At 34.4% G+C, this 17,869-nt stretch overlaps 1 protein-coding gene across 1 annotated transcript in view; it reads left to right on the top strand.

Annotated features, from left to right (window-relative positions):
- Positions 1–17,869, top strand: part of ADGRL3 (adhesion G protein-coupled receptor L3) — a 792,227-nt gene that overhangs the window by 561,047 nt on the left and 213,311 nt on the right. The window contains exon 9 of the mRNA XM_032849431.1: positions 4,170–4,250. Within this exon, the coding sequence (XP_032705322.1) occupies positions 4,170–4,250 (81 nt within the window). The remainder of the gene's footprint in view (positions 1–4,169; positions 4,251–17,869) is intronic.

Genomic DNA, 17,869 nt, shown 5'->3' with positions numbered 1-17,869 from the left:
CAGTAGGAAATTCTGTCCTCTAAATTTCATGTTCTATAAAATCAATTTTTAAAATTTAAATTCTACAGCACAAAATCATTAAATAAAAGAGCATATAGATGACTCTTAACTTGGGAATATATTTCATATAAGAAATAAACATCACAGGGGTGCTTGGGTGTCTCAGTTGTTAAGCATCTGTCTGCCTTCGGCCCAGGTCATGATCCCAGGGTCCTAGGATCGAGTCCCACATCAGGCTCCCTGCTCTGTGGGGAAGCCCACTTATCCCTCTCCCACTCCTCCTGCTTGTGTTCCCGCTCTTGCTGTGTCTCTCTCTGTCAAATAAATAAATAAAATCTTTAAAAAAAAAAAAAAAAGAAAGATCACAGAAAATAACTAAACTTCAGTATCAGTCATTGTATTTAGCTCTAAGGACCTAAGAGAGATAAAGTCAGTAACTAATAATTCCAACAATAACCATCAAAAAAGTTCAATGAAAGTTATCAAGAGAGTTTTAAAATTTCATTTAAATAGGGAAAATAGAATACATAAATAATGAAATATTCTTATAACCAAAATATAAACAATTTAAAAAATTAATTTATTCCAACTTATTTAACAACAAACAATAGAGATCCATTTAAAAGAAAATGAAGACAAAATATTTTAAATGCTTATCTTCCAAATTAATTTAAAGAATTAATGTGATTCTAATCAAAATGTCAGTATGACATTTGGCATCTGGGTGGCTCAGTCAGTTAAGTGCCTGTGTTTAGCTTGGTCGTGACCCCAGGGTCCTGGGATCGAGCCCCACATCAGGCTCCCTGCTCAGCGGAGAGTCTGCTTCTCCCTCTGTCCTTCCCCCGACCTCATACTTTCTCTCTCTCACTCTGTTCTCTTTCTTGCTCTCTCTCTCAAATAAATAAATAAAATCTTAAAAAAAAAAGAAAAAAAAAAGAAAATCCAGTAAAGAAAGAAAATAAAATTCAAGAGAAATAAATAAACAAATCTGTATCTTTTTAACTTGGAAAAGTAAGGGGAAAAATGGAGCAGCACATTTCACACTTCGGTATATAAAACTTCTGTTATAAGGACCAGGAAAGGCTAGTGTAAGACAGGAGAGCAAGGTAAAGAAAGTGATAAATGAGAGAGCAGGTATGTTCCCTATCTAAAAGTATTCTAGTCAAATCTTTGAAAACAGTATGTGTTTGGCGGTTTAGTCCATTGAGCTTTAGTCTCTTGTATTTTGGCTCACGTAACAATCTCAGGGTCATGAGATAAGTAAGATAAGGGCCCTGCTTAAGGCTTCACGCTCAGTGAGGAGTCAGCTGGAAATTCTTTCTCTCCTTCTCTCTCTGCCCCTCCCCCCACCAACTCTCTTTCTCAAGAAGCTTTAAAAATATATAAAAATTTAAAAATAAAATAAAAACGTATGCATTTGCCACACTTTGTATCTTCCTAAGCTCTTTTTGAACTGATCGCATTTTGGGATGCATATTATACATCATAATGTCTAGAGGAATTATACATGGAAGTTATTTATGGTTTTAGCCACAGCTTGTTATTATTACTATTATCTTGCAGTAATTCTTAATGAGGGGGGTGGATATTTGATAGTCACTGGGGTTTTCTTCAAACTATAACTCTCTATGTTCTATAATGCTCTCCCTGATGAAGAACAATTATCTCCCTGAGATTCATTGCCTTAGTTAACCACAGATTAGAATAGGTTTTATTATATCTTATGTGTTTTTGTGGAGACAAATGTGTGAGTACCACTGATCTAAAGTGAAGCTGACTTTTTTTTTTAATGTATTTGATTAATGTAGTTAATCAACAGCAGCCTCCATGATTTCTAGTTTTTATTCTGTGGATCGGAAATCTCAGCAAACTGAAATCTCTCACTGCATTTCTGCCATTCTCTAAGGCTGAGAGTCTGTCAACTCCTGTTACAGGAGCTCTCCCGGCCACCCCTCATCCTGCAGTTTGCTGGAGTTCTCACTGGAGGGAGAATGGACATTTTGACAAACCAAGTTCAGGACTTGACTGTCAATATCCTCATCCCACTCTGCTGTCTCTTTGATCATCTCCAGTCCCCCTTAGGGACATACATACTGTGATCTCATGCTCCCTGAAGTATCCCTACTGAGCACTCTTGAAGTTACGTGATTATCCCAAGAACAGAGGCAAATGTGACATTTAAAGGTTCTTTTTACTTCAAGCCAAATGTAGGGGTGACAGTTCCACAAGCAGTTACTTGTCAGAGTTTAATCACTAAAATCCATACCCTTCCCCCCCTCCCAGGGTTAGTATATGGAGATCTTCTTTGAGAAAAATATTCTGATATACTTAAAAACACTTCACATTTGGAGTCAAAATGCCCCTGGCCTTTACTAGCTGCACGTGCTTGAGCAAGTTACAGTCTCCTCTGCTTGTTTCTTTGATTTAAAAATATGAGTATATTGGCATAGTACCTACCTTTCAATCCCCATAGTGACATGGTTGTCTAAATGGAGATCATGTATGCACAAATGCATGTTAATTATTATATGTGGTAAAAGTCATGATCCTTGATTAGACATGAACTCGATATTACTTTATTATGCCAAGATTATTCTGAACTAATATAAAGTCGAAGATTTTTATTTTCATTTATGTAATCGGTAGCATTTCAAACCAGTCCATTGGTAATAATACAGGACCTTGAAAACAAAAAAATGATTTTGCAATCAAGTTTGTAACATAGATAAACATTGGGCATTTTCATAATTAAGATAATCTAAAGTTTTTAATAAGCTGCATTACACTGGACTGCTATAAGTGCACACTCACTGTCTTACTTCTTTTATAATAGTGCTTTTGGTGTTCCATTGAAACATGGCCAGTGAATGCACAATATTCTTAGTTACCATTATGAGGGGCTCTGTATATTACAACGTCTCCACTGTGTCTGCTGTTAGCTAGAAAAATGCTGGGAGCAACAGCAGCTACTATCAACAGGGAGCCATATTAATTATTTGAAATGTGCCTCATAAGAGAAATCAGCAGAGTTTATTACAAGTCAAATATTACTTGAAACGGGAAGGTTACTCTAGCTGTTATCATAATCTATGTATCATTAACTTTCCTTGTTTAGGAAAAGAGATTAACAACCCTGTAAATTGCTATAGTAAATGTGTAAAATATAACTGCATATTCCCATTGTAGAAAGAAATTGGTGAGTCCTCTGCTTCTACCCAAACCTTTTTTTAAGAAATAGTTTTAAAAAGTAGCTTTAGAAATTGAACTGACTCTGTGACTATGCCTTCTTGTCTCAAAATTCTAATTGCTTACTGAATCATCAGTATACAAAGCACAGCTACTTTGAACATAAGAAATTTTTTTTGTTTGTTCCTAACCTAGCAGTTTTTCCAAGCAGCGTCTTGGCCTCCAAATCAACACCTTAATTCATAAAACAGAAATTCTGTTACAAATAGTGTGTGAGCTGGTAGCATGGTTTGCAAGGAATAGAAAATGAATTCATCTACCTACTTTTTATATCCTGGCTAGTTATTGTTCTTCCATAAAATACACTAAGCAGGTAGGAGTAGCTTTCTATTCAAATAATAGAAATAAATTCTAAAAACTAAAAAAAAAATTACCCAGAGTTATAAAGTTATCTAAGTAACTGCTACTTGTGTGTTATTTGACATTGATGACAGTCTGCAGACTGCAAATTACTGGTCATATGTGTATAAATTGAGTGTATAAGTGTATAAATTGAGATAAGTGTATAAATAAGTGTATAATGAAATCAGTGTATAAATTGAGAATAAGTGTTTAGAAACACTGTAAATTGAGAGATTACTTTTCGGTTTAATCTGACAGTAAAAAATGTGGACTTGTGTTGTTTATGTCTTTTTTGTTTCCATTTTATCTTTCTTGTAAATCATTTCCACTGTATTTTTAAAAGTGTCATTCCACAATAAATGTGTAATTTAATAATAAAAAATAGTTTAAGAAGGACTGATTTAATTGCTTGATGTTTGGATGATGCATAATGCTCCTGTGTTTGAATAGATTTGTCGACGTGATATAATGAAAATTAATTCAGTGTGAAGACAGATAATATTGCATCATTAAAAACAAACAAAAAAGTGTAAAGAGACATAACTGTAATGTCTGTTTAACATTTATTTTTGGGTCCACAGGGCAGGCGCATCATGGCCAGGTGTCCTACATCTCTCCGCCAATTCACCTTGACTCTGAGCTAGAAAGACCTCCTGTTAGAGGTGAGTTGATTATTATTACAATGATCATCATTATTATTTTAAAGGAAAAGAAATCCTATTCATTATTTTTGATGAAGACAATTCAATTACAGATAGTTATAAATATATATTTTATAAGGCAGTTCCTATTTAAAAAGTGGGGAGGGGGCATAGTGTACAAGGAATCTGATAACAGAAAGGGGAAATCTTATTTATAACCTAAAATATGAAATACTGTTCTGAGAAATATTTGTAAACAAAATAAGAAATAGGGATAGATAATGATTCAACTAGTGGAGGACTAATTGAAAGCCAACTTAGATTCAGAGATTAGCAGATAACCATTACTTTTTAATTATAATTTTCTTCTTCTCCTATCTTTTTAAAAATAAATTAATTTATCTTAACCTAAGGCATAGTGACAGATTTATTTCCTTTCAAAGTGATATTTTATATTTCATTTTTAAAGTCTTTTTAGCATTAATATGGTCATTTGGTTTTAAAAATATATAAATTAAAATTACTTTAAATTGATGCCATCTGTTTAAAGATTCTTTTAAAATAACTAGTCATACAAAACAAAAATTAAAAGTAACATTTATTTTTCTGTAATCTACAGAATTTGTCTTTCCACTTTTAAAGAAATACTATTTTCAAAATGTATTTTAATGTTCAAAGCTGATGTGACATAGACATGTTTTCTTTTTTATTTTTATAAATACCAAATATTCTAAGGTTATTTTTTTAAGAGTTAAGTGATGCAGGATATTTTCTAATACCTCCAGTAGTATTAATCACTTGATACAATAGAAGTCATTAGCCTGCCTTCTATAAGCATGTTTTCTATAGATGCTATTTCCTCCTCCGGTGGGTTACTACCAATGTTTGAAGGTTCAGCTTTATTTTCAGTTCCCTGTCTATGCACTGTGGAGGAGGAGAGAACATGTGTCTGTTCTCCAAATGGCCCCTGTGCTTGCCTCGGGTATTACCTGTGAGACACTATCTGCATATTTCCCTTTCTCCTCCAGCCACTGGTCTATGCTTGGCACATAGTAGGAACTCATACAGTGGTTTCTAAGCAACAAAAAGTAAAGGTGACAACCTACGCTCTGAAGGATGCAACCTCCTTTTTCAAGACAAAAAGGAAGCAGGGAGGACAGTGAAATCCACGAAATGGAAGCAGAATGAACCAAAACGGATCTGTGAACGTTGTGACATTTTTAAGGAAATGTGTTGGGTGCACAGGAAAGTGAGAGCAGTTCTAGAGGAAGAGACTGACAAGACCTTATGAGGCAGATTGGGAAGGATTCTCTATCACCTGGAAAGACGTTTGCATTTTACCCTGGGGGGGGAAAAAGGTCATGAAATATTTTAATTTTTTAAAAATTGTTTTTCTAGGGGCACGTGGGTGGCACAGTTGGTTAAGTGACCAGCTTTTGATTTTGGCTCAGGTTGTGATCTCAGGGTCCTCAGATGGAGCCCTAGGTGGGGCTCTGCATTCAGCATGAAGTCTGATTAATTTCTCTCTTCCTCTTGTGCTGCCCCTCCCCCACCTCTCTCTCTCTCTCAAATAAATAAATAAATCTTTAAAAAAAATGTTTTTCTAAGTTAGTGAGGTTTTTCATTATAACATTATGTTCTTGATGTAAGAAAAAAATATCTCTGATGTCAGTATAGATGAGGAGAGATTAACAGAAGGAGGCTGTTTCAATAATCTAGGTAAAAGATGACTGGGAAATTAGCAGAAAGTATGTCCACTAAAATGGCAAGGTCTGAGAATTTTTTTTTTAAGAGTTTATTTGTTTAATTAGTTAAGTTTGAAGTATGTCCACTACAATGGCAGGATCTGAGGAATATTTTTTTAATTAATTTATTTATTTAGAGATTGCGTATGAGCATGGGGGCAGGCAGAGGGAGAGGGAGAGAGACTCTCAAGCAGACTATGCACTGAGCTCATTGAGCTTGACCTGGGGCTCAATCCCTCAAGCCCAAGATCATGACCTGGGCCACAATCAAAGTTGGGTCCCAACCCTCTGAGCCACCCAGGCCTCTAGGTCTAAGAAATATTTAAAGAGACATGGCATTTGACTGAACCGATAATAGGGAGAAGGAACAGAAATGTCTCTAAGATTTCTGTATCTATCAGCTGCTTAGATGCTTATGACATAATCCCTCATCATGAGGAACAGATGAATTTTAAATTGGGGTTTTTTTTTTAAGACATTTAATCCTTGGTACAACATTGTTCTTATCCAAGATGGATGTCTGTTTATGCACATAGGTGACTTTAATATAATTCATTTTTTCTGACATCATCTTGGACTGATTTGAGAAGAGTCCTGTCAGGTCATGGGTAGTAGGGTAGTGTAACAATATACTTCGAAAGTTAGTGGCTTATAACAAAAATCATTTATTATAACTTTTAGAGTTGGTTGAGTTGTACGTGTGCTGACTTGGCTGAAGTTAGATGTTTAGTAGCTAGCAAGCTGGTTGATTTTGCAGGGGAGGAAACTCAGTCCACATGCTTAGTAGCCACCTTAATGTCATCTGGGATGATGGTCGTATGAGGCACATCCAGCAGTCTAGCATAGGCTCATTCCTATTGTGACAGGATTCCCAACAATAGGTAGACAAGTCCCAGAGCTCAAATATTTTTCAAGACTGCTTATATCCTGTTTGCTATGTCTCATTGATCAAAGCAAGTCACATAGCCAATCCCAGACTTAAAAAGGGAGAAAATGATTCTTAATGTTAGACTGAGGGACCACAATCCAAAGGACCATGGATACAGAAAAAAAGAGGAATTGGGTCATTTCAAACTATCATAGCAAGTCAGGAAAAGGGTAAAATGAAGTGAGACAAAAATAATAAAGGAATTTAGAGCCAATTAACTTAAACTTGGGTGTTCCAGACCTATTTATCATGAGTTTCCCCAACCAGTACACAGAAGATCAGAAATAAGAACTTCACAGTGTCTTTGTGATTATTAAGAGTAATACAGAGTAGAATCCCGCATCTGGCAGGCCCTATATACAGTGTGGCTATCCTCCCTACTTTTGGGCTCACCGTTGTGCCACAGGGAAGGAAATTGGACTTTGAAGCCAGGCGGACCTGTATGACCTTGGGCAGCTTCTCTCTGTCCTCTGTAAATCAAGGATAATAATGTCACCCCAATAACTTTATTAGGATAATTAAAACAATAAGTGCCAAGTTCCTGGCAAATATGTACCATAACAAGACCCCGAAGAGTTAGAAGGTAAGAGGCATTATTAAGAGCTCCACTGTAAAATAATATTATCTTGGTCAAAATAGTGATGGTATTGACCTGGTAAAGAATGAATTACTAGAATCCAGCAGTCATCTCTGCCTGATATCAGCTTCAGATAGTACTCTCTACTTTAGAGTGATTGTCTTGGTAACTTCTAGTTCTCACAGCGTTCCTCTGCATACATTGACCCGGAACTCTTCTTTAACTGCTCTGTGATTAATGCAATTACATTTATAGTTACTAGCTCATGTGCCACAATTCTGAAATATTCAGAGAACAGTTAAATAAAGGTAAAGAGGTTTATATAAATCACCATAATATTGAAAAAAAATTTTTGCTTTCTTTTTTCTTAGAACTATTTAATATTTCATTAAAATCAAATATTGGAAATGGGATAGAGTTGGCATAATAATAGCATTATTTTGCAACCACTGAGTATTTCCTTTCAACTTTCAACCGTCACCCTCGATCTTCATTTGCTATTTATAATTATACTGAATACTGCTGCTTATACTTACACGCAGTCAAATTGTATAAACAAACTCCACATATGTCTATATCTATAAACAGAGAGAGAATTTCTCATGTATGTTATATTTTTCTATGAATTTATAAAATAATACATCAAGTTCTTTAAATAAAATGGAATTCTAGCTCCAATTATTGCTTTTTTGTGAGATATAGAATGATATACTTTGAACTCCCTAAAAATTAACATTAGCTAACCATTTCAGCTTTCCTTTTTCTTTTTCTCTTGTAATTATATACATATTGAGAATATGAAACATTTGTCTAGATATTACTATGTCTCTATATATGTATTTTCTTACTTTCTCTTTCTGTACCAATTTCTACTAGTCTCCATGTGTGTTAATGTTTTAGGAATTATTGCTTTACACATTAATTCCTTATTCATTTTATAGACCTATACTTTAATAGGAAAATCATATTTAATTTTTTGACATTAATCCAAGTAGTAATACAAAACAACGACATTTAAAATGTTATCAATGGTTACCAATATTAGCACAGGGAACCTATCAATAGAAAATATTAACTAACATATAGTAACACATCAGATTGCTTCAGATATTTTGCCATTTTATTCTGTTCTAATCTGAAATATTTTGGATTAAAAGTTGGTACTTTTATATATATTTAAACATACACACACACACACACATATATATATACATATAGATACAGTGATTATCCTTTGAGTATTTGAGATACTGAACTAATTATTGGTAACTTTGGAATTGTGTTGTAAAACTCAATTCTGAAAAACAATTAAGCAAGCATATTTCCAAAAAATCATATTTTTGTCACATTTTCTCTTTTTTTTTTGCCCCCTCAAATTCTTTATCACATATTAATCATTTTGATTTTAATCCACATGTCGCTATTCTCCCTCCTTTCAACTGTCTTGACTTCTTTCATTTTCTATCCTTTTCTTAGGGAAAACATATGACACTGATGCATTCATTTGTCATAACATGTTTCCTCTTTAGTAGTGTGCATTTTAATTCTACACCAACATGCTCTTAGTAACCACATAGAAAATGTAGTAGCAGTTTACCAAATAGCCTTGAATAAAATTTGTAATCTGCATTTCAAAGTAGCAGCAGTTTATAAATTCTGTGGAACTTACCCACTGATGAGTAAATTTGAGTGATTCTATTCTTTAAATCTAATGTGATCATACATGGCATTTGGTTACATAATTCATGCCTGTGATAGCTTTATATGCATTCTTCAATTTACAGATTTTATTACTGAATAGGAGTATAAATTCTAATAGTTTACTGGTGCATTAATGTCACAATACATTACAAGGTAATTAACCAGAGCTGCCACTATAAATAGAAAAATAGTCACAGCCCTCACTATAAACTACTTAATAAAAATAAGATCCTGAATCAGCATTCACCATTATAGTAATTTTTCTTGCCATATGTCTCATTAATCAGAACTTTAAAAAAAAAACCCTCATCTAGAACCGCCATTATTTTTAAACCTTTCATTAAAAAACAAGTTTGTTATCATTTTCTAGTTAGCTTAATGGGATTGATTATATATTTCTGTATGCAAATATGTTACATGCTTTTGAGACATATTTCCCATTTTTTATATTATAATTGGGAAACGAAAAACTAGTTTTTGGTAGTTTTGTAGCGGATTTGTAAGTAAGCACATTGGAGTTCTTAGCAGGACTCATTAAGAGTTGCAGTTCTGAAGGTCATGTGTTCTCACCAACTATATTTTCTCCCTGACCTTTATTTTGCTTCCTAACTACTCAGATGCAAAACCCCTCCCCGCAGTGTTATGTCTGTATTACAGGCAGACTGACTCAATGATGAAGGTGGTTGGGTGGGAATTTGCGTTGGGAGCTGAATCAGAATCCTAAGCAGAAGTATATATTATTTGAGACTCCAATGTATCAGTTGAGGCATACCCTTGAGTTGAGACTTTATAGTTTTGTTTTTGATGTTGTTTTGCTTCATTCTTTTTCTGTATAATTTTGTGACAGCCTTAGCAATTATAGAACCCAACCTAGGAATCCTTCATAACATCACTAGTAATTCAAGTTAAACAAATTCCTGTCAATAACCCAGAAAAAAACATTCTCTTCTGAAGACTGTCCTCCATTTATATTACTAAGAATGATATTTATGATGTTCTGCTGTATAAAATGTTTCACAGTTACCAATACTCTCCACCTTCCAATGTAGTAAACAACTAGTAATAATGCTGGTGAAAACAGTTTGTATTTATTTTGTACAGTCTTTCTTTAGGTAAGATCTTACATTTAATTAGAAGTCTAATACTAAATACAAATTTATAGCATTTGCTAATTTGTTAACAGTTACAATGTATACTCAGGGGGGGAAAAGCTAAAATATTTGGGCACATTTGAAAAATTACATCTATTTTTTTAGGTCTTTTTTTATTTGCTATAATAAACTGAGTAATATAAATATGGTTCCATTGGCACATAATCAATGAACTAGAATAATGCCAGGCATTAAGTTTCATGTGCAAATTGAATTACATTCAGCAAATCCACATTGAAAATATTTTTTAAAGTTCAAAATAAACAGATGGTCCTGCCTGGTGAGTCTATATTAAAAATAGGCTGTAGCCAAAGATTTAGCATCACAAATTAGAGACATTAGCACATGACACTAGAGTGGAATGTAAAAACATTTGAAATTGATTAAAATAAAATAAGAACAAGACATCTGGCATTCTTTTTGAATGTCTCTGGGCCTATTTTTTAGTAATCTATGGCAGTATTTTTCTAACTTATCTTATTAGCAGACATTATATGGTAGAACATAATTTCCTAGTTTTATCCACCCTCAACCCAAGGGAATAAAAATGAAACTTGCCTATAACAGATTGCTTTGACCATGTTAAATAAACATGCTTTTTCTACACTTTTAAGTGCCAAACATTTTTTTACTGTTTAAAGTATACTGAGAACACCTGCAAGATAGAACTTGTTAATATTAATGGTAAATATCATTCCCATTCATTAAGTACATATCTTGTGTCAGACACAGGAAAAACTATTTTATATGCATTGTCTCATTTCAGTTTACAAGGATCCTACCACTTTTTCATTTAGACTTACTGGTCATCATCATTGTATTTCTAGCATCAGGCATACTTCTCTATAGTAATACATGAAATTGGGTTGGATTTAATTGGAATTAAATTCTAAACTTAATGGTAAAATATATTTTTTTTTTCAGTATTTTTAGGGATAAGTATGAAGGCTTTGTAAATTATAATATGATTTACAAATAAAAGTCATTGTTTAAAAGCCAACGTTTATCATTTGAAACAATGTAGCACAATCCTGCAGGTCCCTTGTGGTATATAATTCATATGTTGAGAAGAATTATTCCAGAAAGTAGCATGTCCCGGTAGTTTTTTACAGTAGGTTCTTGGTCATCTTGTCCTGGTAGCCTCTCAATGAACCTGAATGAGAAGGAAGATAGAGTTTGTTTGAATTCTACTTCCACTCTGGCTCACGGAAGTTATATTCTTAGTACTTAGAAGACATTAAATAGAGAATTGATACTGTTTTGATCTGAACAACCTCTTTCAGGTTCAGGGGGGCTAATGGTAGATCCAGTGATAATGATCCTTGACTTGAGTATGACATTTCCTCCGTGGAGCCTGTTGCTCAAGGCAAAGGAAAATCTCTGGAAGTAGGATGGGTTTAAGCAGCTTTGACCAGGGTTCAGTTCTTTGAACTTCACACCTTCCCACGCACCCCCCATTCCCAGAACTCTCTGCCCTCCAGAGATTGCTCACTGGCCCAGCTCTCCTAAGATTGCTTCTTTAAGTTCCAGGACTGATTGTTCTTTGTTTTTCTTGGCTTTTATTTGTATTGGAAAGATGGGAGTGTATCTGCTTTATCTTGTTCAGAGAGAAAATATTTAGCATTTTTTGAATGCCACAACTTCTTATAGCGAGCTATTGGTAGTTAATAATAATAATAGTAATAAAAATTATAACAGTTAACATTTATCTTTAAATCAGACATTCAAACTGAAATTTACCCACATGATCCTCTTTCTCCCAATTATGGTAGAAAACCAATCATAATATTCTTGGAATATTCCAATAAACACATTACTTTTGAGTGGACATGGTATGAACATTCAGTATTTATAATTAACATTTGTGCCTGGTTCTATTTGAAGTACATGATATGGATTATTAATTTTATTAATTTCCTGAATCCCATGAAGCAGGTAGTATTATTATAATTTTGTGAATGAAAAAATTGAGCCATAGAAAGTTTCTTTAACTTCATAAAGGTCAGATTAACTATTACACAGTGGACCCAGGATTCAAACCCAGAAATCTGTAAAAATTCTACTTTGTCATTTTTTCATTTATACAGTAGAAATCATGATTTAGTTTCTAAAACAATATACTATAGCATGTAATTATTAATGAAACATATTATCAACAAGGGATTGGGAGATCTAACTATACATAGTATAGTATCTTATTTTATTTTTTTATAGTATAGTATTTTAAAGAAAATTCCTCACCATCTCTATTAGTCATCTTAAGAAAACAATAGGGCACAAGTGTGAACACTTTACTATTTACTACACAGTGACCAATAAGTTTTTTGTGTGTCCATTGTCTTCTTCCATAAAATAGAATACCTTCGTTGTACTGTTACACTATTACTTTTTACTCTTTTCATAAAATATCTTATTGTTCCTCTCAAAAGAAGTATGGAAAATCATACCATAAAAAAAGAAGTCAGGCATTGTGATAAAATATCCCATTTCTCTAGTTTTCAATATTCTCTCCCACAAATGGTTATTATTTGTGTAATCACCAGAAAATAATTTTATACCAGTATACTAAAAATCAATTAACTTATTGCCTGGAGGAGACAGCTAGCTGATAAATGTGTTGACTGCTACTACCAAAGCCTGGGGTGGGGTGACAGAGGAGATTTTGACTTCCAAATGGAATAATCACCCTTATCCCTACCTACGGAATAGTCACAGCTGCAAAGTTCTAATTCTTCCGTGTACTCACACACATGTGCACTCACACACATGCCCATGCCTCTCAGGAGTATCTTTAATGTAATTATTCTTACTTCCCAATCGATTTAAAAGACAGCATGATAAAATTTATGTAGGATAAATCCTTAAATTTTAGAGTATCTTTTACTCTTAAAGTCAATTGCCTAAGATAAGATAATGATCTCTTTTTTTTTTAAGATTTTATTTATTTATTTGACAGAGAGATCACAAGTAGGCAGAGAGGCAGGCAGAGAGAGAGGAGGAAGCAGGCTCCCTGCAGAGCAGAGAGCCCAATGTGGGGCTCCATCCCAGGACCCTGGGATCATGACCTGAGCCGAAGGCAGAGGCTTTAACCTACTGAGCCACCCAAGCGCCCAAGATCTCTTTTCTCTAAAGATACATTTATATGCCTGACAGTAAGGACAGTAAGTGTTGGGACTATTACCAACATAACATTCCCTTACACATCACTATTGGTGAATGAGGATCTTGTTTCCTCAGCTCCTAAAAAGTGTATTCTTCTCTATGGGAAGTATTGACTTTGGCAATTATTCATCCTATAACACCCCAAATGGTATTACCTTCACACTAAGAGGCACTCAGCTCCCTCAATGTGTACTGAGAAGCACTTTTTTCTTTGTTAGCTGTATCTCTGGGTCTAGCAATTACTTCCAGTTCTTTTTTTTTTTTTTTTTTTTAAGATTTTACCCATTTATTTGACAGAGAGAACACAACCAGGGTTAGTGGGAGAGAACACAACCAGGGTTAGTTAGCAGGCTCCCCACTGAATGAGGAGCTCGATTCAGGACTCGATCCCAGGATCCCGAGACCACGACCTGAGCTGAAAACAGCCACTCTAACTGACAGCCACCCAGGCACCCCAGTTACTTCCAGTTCTTAAGAATCCAGGAAAAAAACAGTTTCCCTCACTGGAGCAAGTGCTCCTGTTAAATTTGTCATCACATTCTCCGAGATGGAATCACACGAAAGTATACGGTTTAAATACTAATGCTTGCTTTTAATCTGCTAACTCCATCCCAGGTGGCTAACTATATAATCACGAAAAAATCTCATCACCACCACAACAACAACCTATTTCCCAAATTTGTTTAAGTATCAAATACTAAATATGATATTATATGTGAAAGTGCTTTCTTACCGTATAAAATGCTATGTAAATATTGCTTTGTATAATATAGCAGCAATCTTTACTGTTCCAGTCTAAGACTCAGTGTAGCTCATACATGGTAAGATCAGTAAGTCCTCAAGAGAGTTTACAATGTTCTTATCCTCCTTAAATCTTACCAGCTTAATTATAATACAGTATTGTGTTACAAATAACCAGTTCTTTTTTCTGTGAGTGTCTATGCATTTAATTTCAAACATGTATCAAACAAAAATCTATAGATCAGCTTTTTTTCAGTGCTCTTCCCAAAGACTAACTTTCAGTCAGTGTTCAACAAGTATTTTCTAAGTGATTGCATCTTATGCATGGGTTAGATTCTGAAGTTAGTGAACAAGGTCAAAAAGCAAAAATAAAAACAAAGCCCACCTTCAGAAATCCTCTAAACTATCCACAAAATACAGTATACCCAACAGTGAGTTTAATACCTAAAGCCCTTTTTGACTATGGTGATACCTATTTGATGAACAGCATAGGGAAACATAGAACTGAAGAAACTCTCCCTATCCTCCTTTCACTCATGGCCAAGTGCTCATTGATTAAAATGCCAAATGAAATTTTTTCCCAAATGCTTTATAAATGTATATAGTTGAATTTAAGTAAAATTAATCTTGCTGTGATAGTACTATACTGAATGCCAACTATTTGCCACATACTTTACAGGGGACTGGCAATGCAGTGATACACAAGAAAGGAAAGATGTTTGTCCTCATGGGCTTTACCTTGTATTGGAGAAAGTCAACAATAGATCAATTATATATTACAGAAATAAGATTACGAATGGGTTATGGTTAGAGGTAAAGGAGAGATATAAGGTGGATGGTCAAAAATAACCACTCTAGGGGAACCTTGATGTCTCAGCCAGGTAAGCATGTGCCTTTGGCTCAGGTGATGATCTTAGGGTCCTGGGATTGAGCCCCATGCTGGCATTTCTGCTTTCAGGAAAGCTACTTCTCTCTCTCTTCCCTGCTTGTGCTCTCTCTTGCTATCTCCCTCTCAAATAAATAGATAAAAATCTTTTTATTGTTTTAAAGATTTTATTTATTTATTTGACAGAAATCACAAGTAGGCAGAGAAGCAGACAGAGAGAGAGAGGAGGAAGCAGGCTCCTTGCTGAGCAGAGAGCCCAACGTGGGTCTCGATCCCAAGACCCTGGGATCATGACCCGAGCCGAAGGCAGAGGCTTTAACCCACTGAGCCACCCAGGCACCCCAATAGATAAAAATCTTTAAAAAAAAAAAAAAAGAGAAGAGAAAGAGAAAGAAAAATCACTCTAGGAATATGATTATATTATATGGTTTTTCTTTCTCTTTTGAGCTGAACTCTGAAGAATGAAGGTGAGTCGCATACTGAGTTGTATCTGTTCTTTATATATTCTGGATACTAACCCTTTATGAGATATGTCATTTGAAAAATCTTCTCTCATTCAGTAGGTTGCCTTTTAGTTTTATTGATTGTTTCTTTCACTGTGCAGGAACTTTTTATTTTGATATAGTTCCAGTAGTTTATTTTTGCTTTTGTTGCCTTTGCCTCAGCAGACCTATCTAGAAAAATGTTGCTACTGCATATGTCAAAAAGATTACTGTCTGTGCTCTCTTCAAGGATTTTTACGGTTTCAGGTCTCACATTTAGGTCTTTAATCCCTTTTGAGTTTATTTTTGTGTATGGTGAAAGAAGTTGATCCAATTTCATTATTTACATGTGGCTGTCCAGTTTTCCCAACATCATTTGTTGAAGAGACTGTCTTTTTCCCATCGTACATTTATTCCTCCCTTGTCAAAGATTAATCGACCATATAATCATAGGTTTATTTCTGGGTTTTCTATTCAACTTCATTGATCTATGTGTCTGTTTTCATGTCATTATCATATTGTTTTAATTTTACTACCACCTTGTAGTATAACTGAATATCTGGAATTGTGATTCCTCCAGTTTTGTTTTTCTTTTTCAAGATTGCTTTGGCTATTTAAGGTCTTCTGTGGTTCCATACAAATTTTAGGATTATTTGTTCTAGTTCTGTGAAAAATGCTTTTGGTATTGTGATAAGGATTAGAATAAATCTGTAGATTGCTTTGAGTAATATATACATTTTAACAATATTCGTTCTTCTATCCCATGAGCATGGAATGTCTTTCCATTTCTTTGTACTGTCTTGAAATTTTTCATCAGTGTTTTATAGTTTTCAGAATATAGGTCCTTTACACTGTTGGTTAAGTTCATTCCTAGTATTTTATTGATTTGGTACAATTGTAAATGGGATTGTTTTCTTTCTTTCTTTCTTTCTTTCTTTCTTTCTTTCTTTCTTTTTTTCTTAAGATTTATTTAGGTATTTTGAGGTAGGGGAGGGGCAAAAGAAGAGGGAGAGAGAATCCCAAACAGACGCGGTGCAGAGTATGGAGCCTGATGTGGGGCTTGATCTCACAACCCTGAGATCATGACCTGAGCTGAAAGCAAGAGTTGGATGCTTAACCTGCTGAGCCACCCAGGCACCCCTGGGATTCTTTCCTTAATTTCAATTTATGCTGCTTCATTATTAGCGTATAGGAAATCCAACAGATTCCTGTACATAATTTTACATCCCATGACTTTACTGAATTTATTTATCAGCTCTAGTACTTTTTTGGTGGCATCTCAGGATTGTCCATGTATAGTATTATGTCATCTGCAAATAGTGAGAGTTTTACTTCTTCCTTATTAATTTGGATGCTTCTTTTTTTTTTTTTAATATTATCTAATTGCTGTTGTTAGGCCTTCTAGTACTATGTTGACTAAATGTGGTAAGAGTGGACATCCTTGTTTTGCTCCTGATAGTAGGGGGAAATCTCTCACTTTTTTTTTTTTACCATTGGCTATGATGTTGGCTGAGGGTTTTTCATATAAGGCCATTATTATGTTGAGGTATGTTCCCTCTAGACCTACTTTGCAAAGGGTTTTTATCATGAATAGATGCTGTACTTTGTCAAATGTTTTTTGACAATGATCACATGGTTTTTGTCCTTTTTCTTACTGATGTTACATAATCATGTTGACTATTTTGTGAATATTAAACCACCTTTGCATCCTCAGAATAAATCCCCATTGATCATGGTGTATTTTTTTTTTTTTAACGTATTGCTGGATTCATTTTGCTAATACTTTGTTGAGGAATTTTGCATCTATGTTCATGAGAAATATTGGCCTATAGTTCTCTTTTTTTGTATCGTCTTTATCTGGCTTTGTATCAAGGTGATGTGACTTCATAAAACAAATGAATTTGGAAGTTTTCTTTCCTCTTGTCTTTTTTTTTTGAATAGTTTGAGGAAATAAATATTAACTCTTCTTTAAATACAAAAAAACCCTTTTTTTTAAATCTTTAAAAAAAAAAACAAAAAGAGTGGCTCAGTTAAGCATCTGTCTTAGGCTCAGAGGGAGAAGCAGGCTCAGGTCCCTGATGTGGGATTGAGCCCCACATCAGGCTCCCTGTTCAACAAGGAGCCTGCTTCTCCCTCTCCCTTTGCTCCTTCCTGCCCTGCTAATGCTCTCTCAAATAAATAAATAAATAAATAAATAAATAAATAAATAAATATAATCTTTAACTCTTCTTCAGATGTTTGGTAGCATTTGCCTATAAATCTATCCA

This window comes from Lontra canadensis, unplaced genomic scaffold, assembly GCF_010015895.1.
Source record: "Lontra canadensis isolate GAN:19392208 unplaced genomic scaffold, GSC_riverotter_1.0 scaffold1, whole genome shotgun sequence".
Classification (NCBI taxonomy): Eukaryota; Metazoa; Chordata; class Mammalia; order Carnivora; family Mustelidae; genus Lontra; species Lontra canadensis.
Note: the sequence above shows the minus strand (reverse complement) of the source record. Positions and strands in the feature narration are given on the sequence as shown.